The following is a 15,576-nucleotide window of genomic DNA, read 5'->3' on the forward strand; positions in this document are numbered from 1 at the left end:
ACTCATTTGCATGTGTCTAATTTTGATACCTGTAAGGACATCCTAGTGATTGAATATTCTATTTTTCTTGTCTCCTAAGGGTTATATGCATATGGGTAGTTGCTAGCACTCAATGTAATTGTACATGATCTACATATTGAACAATGATTCTATGGAAAGAAAAGTTAAAAGTTGCTTTTAAACAACTGAATTATAGGGCGAAGGAGCAAATGACTTTTGATCATGATGCTCTCGGCCCTCCATAAGGACTTATCTGTCGGCAAAAGCTGGGACTGACAGTGCAACCGTGAGGGTCACATGGCTCTGACTTTAGCTCAGTAATAGGACCTTTTCTAGCTTGTTAGAGGTTACCTTTATGGCGCAAAAGGGGCTTGCCATGTTGGGTATAGGACTGCCCCTGTTCTTATGTGTATAACCATGAAGGATTTATGCCATAGGAAAGGGGGGTTCCTACATCTGCCTGCTGAGGAAACCTAGCGGCCCTAACTTGTTAGAGAAACCTATGAAATGGCTTCATAGTGTACCCCGCCCGCTCACCTTGGCAGTGATATAGGAGTAATTAACCCGGGCATATGGGAATCACGACTCACGGTGAATGTGCACAACCTCTGCAGAGTGTTACAAACTGTTATAACAGCCGTGCTCACGGTCACAAGCGGCCCAGAAAACTCACAAAATAACTAGTTATTTATTGTTGTTCATTTATGATGTTCTACGATGATAATAAGATTCAATTGATTATGATATCTGATCATGTGGGTTTAATTTGGGCTTAAGCATAACTTGATAATAGTTGATGATAAAATCTTGACTTACTAAAAGTGCTAACCACAGTAAACCAGAGTCATCCTTTTTGAGCTTTCATAACCCCATGTTATCTTGTTAAGTACGGGAAGTACTTACGCTTGTTTACTTTCAATATTTGGATAAAAATCCTGGATGGGTAACAGATGTCAATGAGTATGAGAAGTTTCCAGAGGACTTTTAGGCTTGTGGTCAACCAGTTGACCGTCCCTGTGTTGGAGCTACCACGAGAGAGCTACTTTCTTTTATTTTCCACTGTGTTGTGTAAGACTATGTTATGGTATTAATCGTGATGTAAGAAACACCGTGATGATACTTTATGTAATTTGTCAACTTATGTGTGGGACTGATCCCTGGGCACACATGAGTTTTATGCATTCAATTTTGGGTGAATTGAATTCTTGCCCTTACAATTTTCAGAAGTTGGAGATTTGCCCTTACAATTCGAGGAATTGGAGATTTGCCCTTCATATTCTTGCCCTCCCTGAGCTTTGGCCTTTTCTACGTATGAAGCCTTCTTGGACCCACTTGCAGCACTTGTATGTCTGTATTGGACCAAAATGCCCCCCTGGACAAGAGGAAAAGGGAGAGGCGAACGGCTGAAGCCGCATCCATCCATCGCCCGTGCTTTTCCCTTCTCCCTCCCGTGTTCTCTCTCCCTCCCGTCTCTCTCCCTCCTGTGTTCTTCCCCTTTCTCCCTCAACAAACCCTAGAACTGGAGAGTGGAGGAGGTGGCTGGTCGAGGCGGGCGCGCGCGCGGGCGACTGGAGGCGCGCGCGGGCAACAGGCGGCGGGCGCGCGCGGCGACTGGAGCTGGGCGCGCGCGGCGACGGGAGCTGGGCGCGCGATTGGAAGCCGACGCGCGACGATAGGATCTGCGGCTGCGACGAACCCTAACCACCCGTGCGTGTCCAGTGGTGGCGATGGAGGCGCCCTGATGGAGGGACCGGAGTCGGGCGCGCCGATTTGCCGCACTGGTGCGGCAACGATGGAGAACACTGCTCCTAGGTAATCTTTCCTCCTCCTTTCCCTTGTTTAATTGTGGTGACCACAGTTCCCTTGATTTGGTGGAATCGATTAGCTGTGCATTTATACACTTTGATTTAGAGTTTGATTTACTGCATGATAGGGATGGGATGTTTGTGCTAGAGGTTAAAGTCCAAGGTTTTGCTTCCAAAGATTCTGCTAGTAGGAAATGTTACACAAAAGGCCATGCGTTTAAGTGGGTTGTGGAGTATGGGTCAATGTCACTGGACTTACTGTTGAAAAATCTGGCAACTGAATTGAATCTGAGCAGTAACCAGACACCCACTGTTTGGTTCTTTGACAAAAGATTGAATGAGGATGCCAGAATAGTTGGTGAGATTCAAATGCTAGATTTGTTTGAAATGTATAAGGAGGAGATGAGCTGTGAGGTTGTGGTAGGTGTATTCGATAGGTCAATTTGTGTGGAAGCTGAATTTGATGCCATGGAGCCTATATGTGTGGTTCCTCATAATGATGCAAATGTTCAATTAGAGGCAGAGGCAGCTGCCAACATATCTAAAGAACCCACTAATGCTGCTCCTGATAATCCAGAGGCAGCTGTTGATGTCGAGCCAGATAGAGAACCCGATATATTCGATAGGTCAATTTGTGTGGAAGCTGAATTTGATGCCATGGAGCCTATATGTGTGGTTCCTCATGATGATGCAAATGTTCAATTAGAGGCAGAGGCAGCTGCCAACATGTGTAAAGAACCCACTAATGCTGCTCCTGATAATCCAGAGGCAGCTGTTGATGTCGAGCCAGATAGAGAACCCGATATATTTGATAATGCTGAGGAATATGTGGGTGTTGATGATGAGGCCATGTATGGGATTGTGCCGGTTGCTCCTCAATTTGCAAAGCCAACTGACAATTCTAACACTAATGTTAGGGCTGAGCCAACTTATGCTAAGCCATCTGATCCATTCTTCCATGTTGAGGCAGAGGCAGAGGTGGATGATGCTGACCCTCTCGAGGTCCAAGTACTGCATGATCCAAACAACCCAAAAATAGAGGTGGGGGCGTTGTTTCCTGATATAGTTGCATTCAGAAAAGCAATAAGGCACTATGCTGTGAAGAAGGGGTTTGAGCTTGCTGCTGGGTACAAATCAGATAAGTCAAGATTCACAGCTAGGTGTGCTGCTGAGGGATGCCCTTGGAGAATACATGCTTCCACTATTTTTGATAAGAAAACTGTACAGGTACATTCTTTGTAGTTGTTTTGTATTTGATAAATGTTCTTGTTTATATTTGCAAAAGCATTACCATGTCTATCTGCCTTTCTGTAGATCAAAAAGCTTCCTTCAGATCACGATTGTCCTACCACCAAGCTTAGAGTAGGGAGAATGGCTTCTCAGGGCTGGTGTGCAGATAGGCTTGGAGATTGGGTAAAGAAAAATCCAACAAAGAGAGCAAAGGAAGCAAAAGAGAAATTGGAGGGTGACTTTGGAATTAAACTAAAGTACTCAAAAGCTTGGTCTGGATTGAAGGTCGCCTTGGATAAAGTTCATGGTACGTATGAAGAGAGCTTCCAACTTCTTTTCAATTGGGCTGCTCAACTAAAACAAAGTTCACCTGGAAGTCATGTAGACATAGAGTTAGAGAAGATTGGTAAAAAATATAGGTTCAAGAGGGTTTTTGTTGCTTTGAAGCCATGCATTGATGGATTCCTAGTTGGTTGTAGACCTTTCATTGGTGTAGATGCATCTTTTTTGCATGGAAAGTACACTGGACAGTTGGCTGCAGCAACAGGTGTTGATGGGCACAACTGGCTGTACCATATAGCATATGCTATTTTTGACTCAGAGACTGAGGATAACTGGACCTGGTTCCTAATAAATCTGCACAAAGTCATAGGAGACCCACCAGGACTAGTTTTGTGTTCAGATGCTTGTAAAGGACTAGAGAAAGCTGTGGGGGCTGTTTTTCCACAAGCTGAAAACAGGGAGTGCATGAGGCACATGTACAGCAACTTCATGAAACACTTCTCAGGGGATGTTTTCACTGACCATCTCTACCCTGCAGCTAAGAGCTATACTGACTATATGTTTAAGTGGCATATGAACAAAATATTTGAGTATGCTCCAGCTGCACTTAAGTACCTTGACCAGCATCATGGTAGAATTTGGTACAGAAGTGCCTTTTCTGAAGAGAGCAAATGTGATTATTTGACTAACAATGTTTCTGAGAGTTTCAATTCTCAGATCAAGCACTTGAAAGGTCTTCTCATCCATGAGTTAGTAGACAGGTTAAGGGAGCTGATAATGGAGAAAAGGTATATTAGAAGGAAGATTGGACAACAGATGCAAGATGGGATCCTACCAGGTATTTTGAAGGAACTGAATCTTATAAGCACCAATCTGAAGGTTGTCAAGGTGAAAGTTAGTGATGATGACTTTGCTGAGGTGACACTACTTGATGATTGGAACAACCAGAGAAGACATACTGTGGATCTAAAAAATCAGAATTGTTCATGTAGAGAATGGCAGGTAACTGGCAAGCCATGCAAGCATGCCTTGGCATGGATACTGTCTAATAGAGGAATGCAGATAGCTGACTTCGTGCATGAGTGTTACTCAGTTGCTAAGTTCAGAGATGCCTATGAAGGAAGGGTTGAACCAATGACAGACAGGTCACAGTGGCCAGAAGTTGATCTTGGGTTCAAGGTTCACCCACCGTTGTTGGGAAGACCAGCAGGTCGGCCAAAGGTGCAAAGGGTTAGGAGTTATCTAGAGAACAATCCCAACAAGAAGAAAGTGAGATGCAAACGGTGTGGAGGTTTTGGACACTTCGAGAAGACCTGCAAGCTTGACATGGTTGGAGAGGATGGTGAAGTTGCTAGAGCCAACAAAAGGCAAGATTTTATTTGAATTATTTACTGTTATATGCATTTTACTAGTACTGTGGTTTAATGAAAAGTGCATTTACAGGAAGAGGACAGATGATGATGCTGGACCATCCAAAGCTGATGATGCTGGACCATCCAAAGGGAATAAAAAGAAGGCTTCAAAGAAAAAGACAACTTCTAAGAAGAAAAAAACACCGTTGAAGAAGAAGCAGAAGAAGGATGCTGCTGCTCCTCCAGCAAAGGTTGTGAGAAGCCTGATGGACATGTTCTGTGGAGGACACTGAGACTAATGGTGCATTTCCAGATATTTTGTGACCTTTGTTTTGTAATATAATGTGAACTACATGCCTTTGATGGCAGCAAACCGTGAACTGTGTGCGATCTGTGATGGAAGTGAACAAGTAATATAATGTTAGTGAATTGTCAACTACATGCCTTTGATGGCAGCAAACTGTGAACTGTGTGCCCAATGTAGATGTGTATACTGTGAACTACATGCCTTTGATGGCAGCAAACTGTGAACTGTGTGCCCAATGGCAGCAAACTGTCAACTACATGCCCTTACAATTTTCAGTAGAAGTGCCCAATGTAGATGTGTATACTGTCTAGGAATGTAATATAGTAAAAAAAATGTACAAAAGTGGACAGCAATGTGCCTGTGTCTTCCTTTTTATTGATAAGCATATGCTGAAGCTTATAGGGTGTGTAAATTTTGTAAATGCACTGATCACAGGTAGCTCAGTTGGTGGGAATGCCTGGAAGCCTCGCTGTGACCAGAACCATTCGATCGGCTTCTACGACCAATTTGAATGACTTGATCACAGGTACGTACACACAGTTTGCTTACAGTATTTCCTTTCATCCCTGTGTTAGTTGTTGAACTGCATTTCACAATTATGAATTCAGAATGGGAGATGAGAACTATGGTTGCAAAAAGCAACCAGTGTCCAGCCATCTACAGAATTATCGCCAAGCAATGCAGGATGCTGTGGACGTCTAGGCTTTTATAGCTGGGAGAGCACTCCTCAGATTAGGGTATGTTGGAGATTTCCTGCTGAATTTTATTTGATGACAAGAGGATTGCTCAATTAGATGATAGAATGACAAGAGCAAAGCTCAATTATATGACAGCATACACCACCAGATTGCTTGTTATGGTCGGCAAGACCTATGCTAGGAGAAGTACCAAGACCTATCAGACCTAAGCATTGGCAAGACCTAAGAATTGGCTACAGCCTCAAGAGCCTAAGCTCTAACATTGCTCAAATAGATAACAGAATGGCAGCAAGGCTGCAAATTCCAAACTCAATTATTAGCAAATAGCTATTGTCATACATCTGATAGGCAAAAGCCACACACACGGCTACATCACTTCCAAATTGTGCTCAGAATACAACCAATGACTACACCTACACACACGGCTACAATAATGACATAGTCCTTCTTTAGAATCTCTACTTGCACCTTCAACTTCGAGACATCATTCACAGCATTGTCAAGTTTTGCCTTTATTTTATCGAAATCTTCCTTGAACTCTAGAATAGGGTCGACAGACCCATGTCCACCATCTGCACAACTGGGAAGGATCGCCTTCTTCCACCAAATTGGATGCTGCTCTGGATTGCGTAGGACATCTTCATACTGCTTCTCGGACATGATGATGCCACATGTAGTTGGGTCATCCTGCAACCGATGAAACCATACCTTCATGACCACCATCCAAAAGCACAAAATTGAACAAAAAAATTTGACTTACTTTGATGTTGTTCGGACACTTGACGAAGGTCTGGCCAAAAGTGGCCTGCTGCTTGCTTCGGATCCGTACTAATTTCACCTTGCAGTGTGGGCAGTCCACGAGTGGGGCGAAAGCCGAGCTCTGGATGCCCCCCGAGCTAGAGCCAGCAGCACCTCCTCCCATATACTGACTGCCACTCATCTGGGCAACAACAGGCACCATATGCACATGACAAAGACAGGCGGGCGTCAATGGCGATAAGAAGCAGATGCACCAAAGGTCGGGCCACGACGACAATGGGGTGTACCAGGGAAAAAAGGAGAAGAATGGGGCACCTCCAATCGCCGTTGCCTTCAATCGCCGGCGTCGCCTTCAATCTACGCGGCCACCGCCTCTCGCCGCGTGGCCGCCTCCAATCGCCGCGCGCCGGCCTCAAGGAGCCGCGCGCCCAGCTCCAGTCGCCGCGCGCGCCCGCCGCCTGTTGCCCGCGCGCGCGCGCGCCCGCCTCGACCAGCCACCTCCTCCACTCTCCAGTTCTAGGGTTTGTTGACGGAGAAAGGGGAAGAACACAGGAGGGAGAGAGACGGGAGGGAGAGAGAACACGGGAGGGAGAAGGGAAAATCACGGGAGATGGATGGATGCGGCTTCAGCCGTTCGCCTCTCCCTTTTCCTCTTGTCTAGGGGGGCATTTTGGTCCAATACAGACATACAAGTGCTGCAAGTGGGTCCAAGAAGGCTTCATACGTAGAAAAGGCCAAAGCTCAGGGAGGGCAAGAATATGAAGGGCAAATCTCCAATTCCTCGAATTGTAAGGGCAAATCTCCAACTTCTGAAAATTGTAAGGGCAAGAATTCAATTCACCCTTCAATTTTATCCATAAAATTGGGTGTGACAAATTGGTATTAGAGCCGTGTTGACTGTAGGACGCAAGCCTAGTTAGAGATGGTCGTTTTAGCATCTTTGCTCCACTGGTTTCATGCTTACTGTCTCATTCTTGTTATTTTATTAAAATATTTATGCTTTTCATACCTTAATCTATTATATAAAATTGTTGATTCTAATTCTATCTTACTCTAAATCTATAGATGTCTCGTAACCCGAAGACCGCCCGCCTCAGCGCTGCAGGCTACCGTGCCATGTTCACCCCCCGTGCTCCACGGGTGAAGGAGATTGTGGTCATCTCCGATGATGAGGTGGAACCCTTGATCGAGGAAGATGAGGAGTGGATGGCTACCCCGACACCTGCACCCACACCTGCTCCTACTCCAGCTATTGCACCTGTCTATGTTGTTGCAGCTACACCAACAGAGTCATCAGCTACTTCACCAACGCTTGTGCCGCCCCCAACTGTCCCTGTGGTGGATGAGGAGATGGGTTGGATGTGCAAATACTACTTCAAGCAGGCTCCGGAGACGGCCTACTACCACACCCTCCTTACACAGGTGTTGGATGACTACTACACTGACCTGCACGGCTCCATCAACTATCACTGTGCAGAGTACCAGCACCCTTTGGAGGCAACATTTTGGAAGGTAGAGCTACTTGTCACCGCCTGGAACAACATAAAGAATGCACATGAGGTGGAGACTGTCCATAGTACCACTACCAGACGGGCTCATGCACTGGATGGCATGGAAGATGCAGTGTAGGACGCTTACATCTACTACCATGGTCGTCGTTTTGAGGCCATGAAGGAGGATCGTTTTAGGTTCCTTCCTTGCAATGATCATGAGGGTAATTGGCAGGTCCTGGCACCCCCAGAAAGTGATCCAACTCTGGAAGCAACAGTGCAACATGTCTATGCCATGCAGGGGGTAGATGAAGAAGTCAAGGGAGAGTTGCGTGCACATTCATCGTGATCAGATATCATAATCAATTGAATCTTATTATCATCGTAGAACATCATAAATGAACAACAATAAATAACCAGTTATTCTGTGAGTTTTTCGGGCCGCTCGTGACCGTGAGCACGGCTGTTATAACAGTTTGTAACACTCTGCAGAGGTTGTGCACATTCACCGTGAGTCGAAATCCTTTTTGAGCTTTCATAACCCCATGTTATCTTGTTAAGTACGGGGAGTACTTATGCTTGTTTACTTTCAATATTTGGATAAAAATCCCGGATGGGTAACAGATGTCAATGAGTATGAGGAGTTTCCAGAGGACTTTTAGGCTTGTGGTCAATCAGTTGACCGTCCCTGTGTTGGAGCGACCACGAAAGAGCTACTTTCTTTTATTTTCCGCTGTGTTGTGTAAAACTATGTGATGGTATTAATCGTGATGTAAGAAACACCGTGATGATACTTTATGTAATTTGTCAACTTATGTGTGGGACTGATCCCTAGGCACACATGAGTTTTATGCATTCAATTTTATCTTTAAAATTGGGTGTGACAACCCTTCGCTTAAAAAAAGATTAAAATAAAAATAGAATAATAGTAATGCGTGTTGAATCTGTCAAGCCGCACGCACCCTGCCAATATTCTGATGATGGCGAGCAAGATGAGCTGACACTCACCCGTCTTGTTTTGAACTTTATTATTATATAACTAAAGATAATGAAAACTGAAGCTTTTAATTTGGTCAACATTTTACACTTAAAACAGTAAACTGTTCTAATAAATTTAAAAGGTGAATATAATCTCCTGATTTATTAATACTAGCAAATATGTCCGTGCGTTGCGACGGGGGAAGAAAAATCTAGCACACAACCATTGTTGCTCGCACATCCGCCTTGTTCCACCGCTGTCAGTGGCTGAGCACAACTACTCTAATTATCGCTTATCATGGGCATAGCTGCTCGCCAATAAAACATTGTGGGCATATAGGATGGCTTGCCATGTATCGATTAAATCATCACCTTATGAGTTAGTATATGGATATAATGCAGTTCTTCCTTGGGAGATTCAGGCTGGATCAAGACGTGTTACATTGCAAAATGATTTGACAGCCGAAGTCTATAAAAACCTTATGATGGATGATTTGGAGAACTTAAGTTATCATCGGCTGCGCGCTCTTGAAAATATTGAGGCCAATAAATTAAGGGTTGCAAGGCATTATAATAAAAAGGTCAAGAACAAACAGTTTTGTGAAGTAGAGTTAGTTTGGAAAGTAAAATTGTCAATTGGATCTAAAGACAGCAGGTTTGGCAAATGGTCGCCTATACCTCCACTTGGTTTTCGTTGACTTGGAGAAGGCTTATGACAAGATACCAAAAAATGTTATGTGGTGGTCTTTGGACAAACATAAAGTCCCATCAAAGTACATGACCCTCATCAAGGACATATACAACAATATTGTGACTAGTGTTCAAACAAACGATGGTAACACAGATTACTTCCCGATTAAAATTGGACTTCATCAAGGGTCAGCCTTAAGCCCGTATCTCTTTGCCTTAGTAATGGATGAGGTTACCAGGAACATACAAGTGGATATCCCTTGGTGTATGTTGTTCGCTGATGATATAGTGTTAGTGGACGAAAGCCAGGCGGGAGTAAATAGGAAATTAGAGTTATGGCGGCAGACCCTTGAGTCTAAAGGTTTTAGATTGAGCAGAACTAAAACTGAATACATGAGATGCGACTTTGACGGAGTTGTACAGGAGGAGAGAGATGTGAGTTTGGAAGGTCAAGTAATGCCTAAGAAGGATACCTTTCGGGTATCTGGGATCGATGCTACAGAGAGATGGAGATATTGATGCTGACGTTAGCCTTAGAATCAAAGCATGGTGGATCGAGTGGCGATAAGCTTCAGGCATTCTCTGTGACAAGAGGGTACCACAAAAGCTAAAAGGTAAGTTCTATAGAACGGCGATTAGACCGGCTATGTTGTATGGAGCATAATGTTAGCCTACAAAGATTCGACATGTTCAACATCTGAGTGTTGCAGAAATGCGTATGTTGCTATGAATTTGCGGTCACACAAGAATGGATCGAGTTCAGAACGATGATATACATGATCACCTAGAGGTAGCACCAATTGAAGAAAAGATTGTCCAACATCGGTTGAGGTGGTTTGGCCATGTCCAAAGGAGACCTCCAGAGGCACCAGTACATTGTGGAGTCCTAAGCTAAGCTAATAATATGAGGAGAGGTAGAGGAAGACCGAAATTGATATGGGGGAGGCAATAAAAAAATATTTGAAAGCTTAGGATATACCTAGAGATCTACGTTTGAATAGGAGTATTTGGAAAGCAGCTATTAAAGTGCCTGAACCGTGACTTGGGGCTCTTGATGGATTTCAACTCTAGTCTACCCCAACTTGCTTGGGACTGAAAGGCTATGTTGTTGTTGTTGTTGTTGTTGTTGGGCCGGTGTCTCCGGACGTGCATTGAGGAGCACTCGTAGGTGCTCAAGGGCGGGGTCTAGAGAATATTGTTGTCTCCTTTGTTGGCACTTCCAGGTTAGGTGTGGCTACACAAAGTGGCCGTTTGGTATGGCTCCTGGGGCAGCTCCTGGAGCTATTTTGCTGCTCGACCAACCAAACGTCATTCGAGTAAACTGCTTCACCTGTGGATCTCCGCAAATCGCGCTGACCGGAGCCATTTCGGCGAGATGGAGCCGGAAAAAATGAGCTTCACTGGCTCCAACCTCCGTCCTTGTCGGGCCAGACCCAAAATGCCCCTCTGAGTCGTGATGGTCGGGCGGCAAGGCACAGTGCAAGCACAGGCCACGACAGCGAGAGGGAGCGTGAGCGCGGCAGCGACGGTGAGGCAAACCGCCGCCACGGCCGTGACAACGAGGTGAAGCTGACAGACAAGGTAGGAGGAAAAATAAAAGAAAATAAAAGGAAGGGAAAAAAGAAAAAAAAAATAAGCTCAAGCGTAGGGAGGCTCAGGAGTAAAAGAAAACAAAATAGAAGGGTGTTGTGGGTATCTCACTATTTTCAATCATGAGGTGAAGCTGTTTTAAGTGCTTCAGCTCTCGGAGTGAATCAGCTCCACGGGTGAAGCCATAAATGAATCTATTTTGGCTGGAACCGGAGCTCAACCAAAGAGGCCCTAACCTCCATCAAGGGTACCAGTCTTTGCTTGTACAACATTGCCCATAAGACTATAAGAAGGCTGGTATTTTTTCGGGTACAAAATAAAATGATTTGAAATTTTATTGGGGATGCAGGTGAGTTTGGGCAGACGTCTGATTCATGCCAGAGTAGGGAAGGCAAAAATTAACCATAGTTGAGTATTCTATGAATTTTCGGTGTCATCTCTAATTTTAAATCTCGTGTCCGAACTACTCTCGAGTTGAGTTAAACCTTAGTGTCGAGATCAAGAAATTGCTCTTTGAGTAACATGATATATTTGAAACCCAAATATATGATCACATATTTATCTCTTTTTATCTTTCTTAGATTTCCAAAAATCGAAAAACAAAGCTCTCGATCAAATTCTCAATTCACAGTGCTCTGCGAAAATCCTTCGGTTCTGATTCTTTTTCTCTCCACCGAGAAAGGCAACAGCAGGAGATAAATCCACGCGGAGGCCCTGGTTGTTCTCCAATTTATCCAGCGTTGAAGATCTACTAATTTGAAGACACATTTATTTATATATTAGATTGGATAACAAAAACTTTGATTACTTGGACCGTAGGATGAACCATGTTATAATAAAATATTTTTTGTCTCTAATAAAAAAGCATTAACAACTTCGGGGTGGAAATATCTCTTGGTCAAGGCTCAAAGATCATATGTTATATTTATTATCAATCTTTTATATTTATGAGAAAAAGAGAAAAAAAATAGAACGAGAAGGCGATGGAAAATCGAACAAAAAAGGAGAAATCCAGATAGAAAAAGACATAAACGAAAAAAACAGAAAACAAAAAATGGCCGTACCGGACTTGAAGGAGACAAAACGGAAAAGAAAAAAAATCAGAAAAGAAAGACATGAATTGAACAGAAAAAACAAAAGAAAGGCAAAACAAAAAAAAACATCCGTTCCAGACTTGAATAGGAGAAAACAGAAAAGAAAACCACAAAAGATGCAGAATCCGACACAAACAAAAACGGGACGTACAGTGTGTTCTCGGTTTAATATTATATTCTCATTTTAATATTGAGGGATAGGAAAAGATAAAAAATAGAAGAGAAATATATAGATACATATAGATATAGATTAGAATTCCTATTCAAAACAGAAACTGTGTTCTCGGTTTAATATTATATTCTCATTTTAATATTTAGGGATAGGAAAAGATAAAAAACAGAAAAGAAATATATAGATACGTATAGATATGGATTAGAATTCCTATTCAAGTGATTTATGATCAGAGATCTATTAGAATTAGGATTCCTAACTATCTAGGATTTCTAAAATAGGAGGGCTCTAGACTAATAGAGAGACAACTTCCACATTTGCGGAATTAGTTAGGGGATCTGGACGAAAAAAATGAGCTAAAATTTTGCCTCTTTATTATTAGATATAGATAAATACAACAAATTCTTGCTGGTTCTTCAAAAAAAAAGATGAATATAAGTGAGAACAAATATATGGTCCCTCCACACAAGAGTATGCAGTGTGAAATTTATCCATGAATAGTAAACTCTTGACACCAAGAATTAGTTATTTATTGCACAAGAAACTTTCTATACAAGTCCCAGTATTATTATCAGCACACAGTTGCCATATCTACCACATGGAGACTAGCAATGACCAAACACAAGAACAGATCCCAAATATTACAACAATAAACATGACATACAGAAGTCACCAAAGGAAATCTTCTAAGCCTTGAACTTCTCTCTATCATGCGGAGCATTATAATCGATGTTTGGGCCCACAGGGATAATCCCGTATGGATTTATGGGCGAGTGACCTCCATAGTAGCTCTTCCGAATATGCTCCATGTTAACCGTGCTGCTAATGCCAGAAATTTGGTAGATGTCCTTGGTGTAATTGAACAGATTTGGATATTCCCTTATAAGCTTCTTGTTGCATTTGAAGTAAACAGAGTAAACCTGTAGAGAAAAATTAATCATAACTTGTAATGAAAACAAAAATAAATTACGATCCAGCTTCAAATAATAATATCAAACTCCAGGTATTGTTCATCTGCATAGAAAGTGCCCCCTTATATTCAGTATGTTTATATGGTCTGACAATTGTCGCATATGGTTTTTGCCATTGCTTTAAGGCTGACACCAAATTATTCACACTCTGCATCTCACTCATTTGGTGCTCTGACTCTTGTTGAGAACACCAGATGAACATTTATGCTAACAGCTACCAGCACCACAAGAAAGATGTAACACCAAAAAAAGTAGCCGGGTGAGATCAGCAACTCCACTGAATGTTAAATCGCTCTAGTACTCGTCCCATATAACTTTTCGTTTCTCTTGTTCAACTAGGTTAAGGCAGCATGAACTACTGAAGATACATTGGGTTACACCTACAAACTGAACTCAACAAGATGTAACACCAATGCTAGATTTTACATATTTTTTTCTTCTATTAAGAAATACATACCTCATCAAATCTTATAAGAGTTGTAAACAAACGAACATCTGCCTCTGTAAGTTGATTGCCGCATAGAAAGCGTTGCCTGCTTAGAATATCCTGACATTTGTCCAGAGCCTCATACAGTTTCGTGACAGCCTACAAACAAATTCAGAACAAAATAAAGAAGAAGTGCTGGTCAAGCATAGGAAACATAGCCAACTTTATTTCCAAGAAGCCATGGATAACCAATGAATTTACCTCATCGTATGGCCCCTGCTGCTTTGCAAAGCCACATTTGTAGACGCCGATGTTTATCGCCTCATACACCAACTCATTGATCTCGTCTATGGAGGCCTGTAAATGAGCAGGGTAGAGATCCAGGCCAGGATTCTCGGCGAACTCGTTGAACTCAGTGTTGAGCATCTGGATGATCTCGGAGCTCTCGTTGTTGACGATGGTCTTGAGCTCCTTGTCCCACAGAACCTGCTGACACAACGCATGAGCTAAGCTCACAATTGTTGAAAGGACAGGAAAGAAATGAGAAGAAGAAATACTCCTGTCTTTGACAGTCACTACTCACAGGGACGCTTGGTTTCCCGGCGTAGTTTGCGCTGGCGATCTCGTAGAGCTCCCTTATGCTCTTGGCTCCGTTGAAAGGGTCGGGCTCGGCGCCGGGCTCCTCGTCTCCGGTGGCAGGGAACACCCACCCCATGTGGTCATCGGTCTCCTTGGTCCTCTCAAAGATGGGCTTCACCGACTAGAGAATCCAATTCACAGACACGCAGAGAGGGAGAAGAAATCAGTGGATTTTATTCATCCTCTCAAAGATGGGCTGCAAAGATCGTGCTTTGGTGAGTTCTTACGGTGAATCCGATGGCGTGATCGAGGCCCTTGAGCTTGAGGTAGGCGAGGCACCGGCACGCCCAGGGGCAGGAGTAGGAGACGTAGAGGTGGTACCTCCCCGGCGCGGCGGCGAACCGGGCGGAGCTGTCCCTGGACACGAAGCTCCGGAAGGTAGACGGCGACGGGTCAAAGGCCCCGGAGTCGGTCACCTCGTCGTGCGCCGACCGCGCCATCTGACGAGCCGGCCGGCGGCGGCGGTGGAGATCGTGCGGTCGCCGAAAGTGGAGGACCGGCCGGGGACGGGGGGAATCGTATGGTCTACCTGTGCTGCCGTTGTCACTCTGCTTCAGCGTCCGTTTGCGACGCACGAATTTTCTTTGCTTCAGTTCAGCGTGATTGGTGAAAGGAGCTTGTCTTTGATACGCTCTGTCGCTGTCCATGTCCGCTCCACTTGGGTTTCTGGTTTCAGACCAAACTAATCCGAATCCTACCTGGGATAGGTTGTTATTTATCCTTGGAGATTAATTGTTGTGTGAAAGATGAAGCTTATTAACAGGTGATAGGTTAAATAAAGGAGAAGAAAGATGGTCGGAGGAGTGCCAGCCAAGTTGCTGTGTGAAATAGTTCAGACTCTGGCTATCGAAAGATGCTGGAATGTTTCATTCCTATAAAAGGTGTGGTAATTTCGATCCATCAGGAGGGTTAACTGTTAGTACTGGCCAAAAGTATATGGCATTTTCCTCTTAATCTTGTCTGATAAAATTAACATGTAGGTCACTCGGCTGTTTAAGTTTGCTATCCAGAGTTATGTTACTTCCCTCCAGATTTTAGTCAGTATTATTGTCTGAAAGTTATGTAGGTCACTACAAAAGGAAGTCAGTATTA

General features: G+C 43.6%; 3 protein-coding genes and 1 long non-coding RNA gene across 4 annotated transcripts; 2 read left to right on the plus strand and 2 right to left on the minus strand.

Moving 5' to 3' along the window:
• Positions 1–1,727: 1,727 nt before the first annotated feature.
• Positions 1,728–3,135, plus strand: LOC136514471 (uncharacterized). Its single transcript, XM_066508422.1, has 2 exons — positions 1,728–1,812; positions 1,934–3,135. The coding sequence occupies exons 1-2, from the start codon at positions 1,742–1,744 to the stop codon at positions 3,045–3,047; spliced, it is 1,185 nt and encodes a 394-aa protein (XP_066364519.1). The 5' UTR covers positions 1,728–1,741; the 3' UTR covers positions 3,048–3,135.
• Positions 3,128–5,678, plus strand: LOC136510447 (uncharacterized). The gene is made up of 4 exons (XM_066504888.1): positions 3,128–4,684; positions 4,761–4,920; positions 5,126–5,202; positions 5,585–5,678. Exons 1-4 carry the CDS (start codon positions 3,177–3,179, stop codon positions 5,676–5,678), a joined length of 1,839 nt encoding a protein of 612 aa, XP_066360985.1. The 5' UTR covers positions 3,128–3,176.
• Positions 5,679–5,897: 219 nt separating this feature from the next.
• LOC136514348 (uncharacterized) lies at positions 5,898–6,655 on the minus strand. Its single transcript, XR_010773622.1, has 2 exons — positions 6,435–6,655; positions 5,898–6,361 (listed from the first exon to the last, which is right to left on the minus strand). It is a non-coding gene; the product is annotated as an uncharacterized lncRNA (long non-coding RNA).
• A 6,300-nt stretch (positions 6,656–12,955) lies between these two features.
• On the minus strand, positions 12,956–15,160 carry LOC136514163 (uncharacterized). The gene is made up of 5 exons (XM_066508155.1): positions 14,712–15,160; positions 14,429–14,605; positions 14,107–14,331; positions 13,876–14,004; positions 12,956–13,367 (listed from the first exon to the last, which is right to left on the minus strand). Exons 1-5 carry the CDS (start codon positions 15,129–15,131, stop codon positions 13,134–13,136), a joined length of 1,185 nt encoding a protein of 394 aa, XP_066364252.1. The 5' UTR covers positions 15,132–15,160; the 3' UTR covers positions 12,956–13,133.
• Between the last annotated feature and the right edge of the window lie 416 nt (positions 15,161–15,576).

The sequence above is a fragment of the Miscanthus floridulus genome, chromosome 16, assembly GCF_019320115.1.
Source record: "Miscanthus floridulus cultivar M001 chromosome 16, ASM1932011v1, whole genome shotgun sequence".
NCBI classification, from domain to species: domain Eukaryota; kingdom Viridiplantae; phylum Streptophyta; class Magnoliopsida; order Poales; family Poaceae; genus Miscanthus; species Miscanthus floridulus.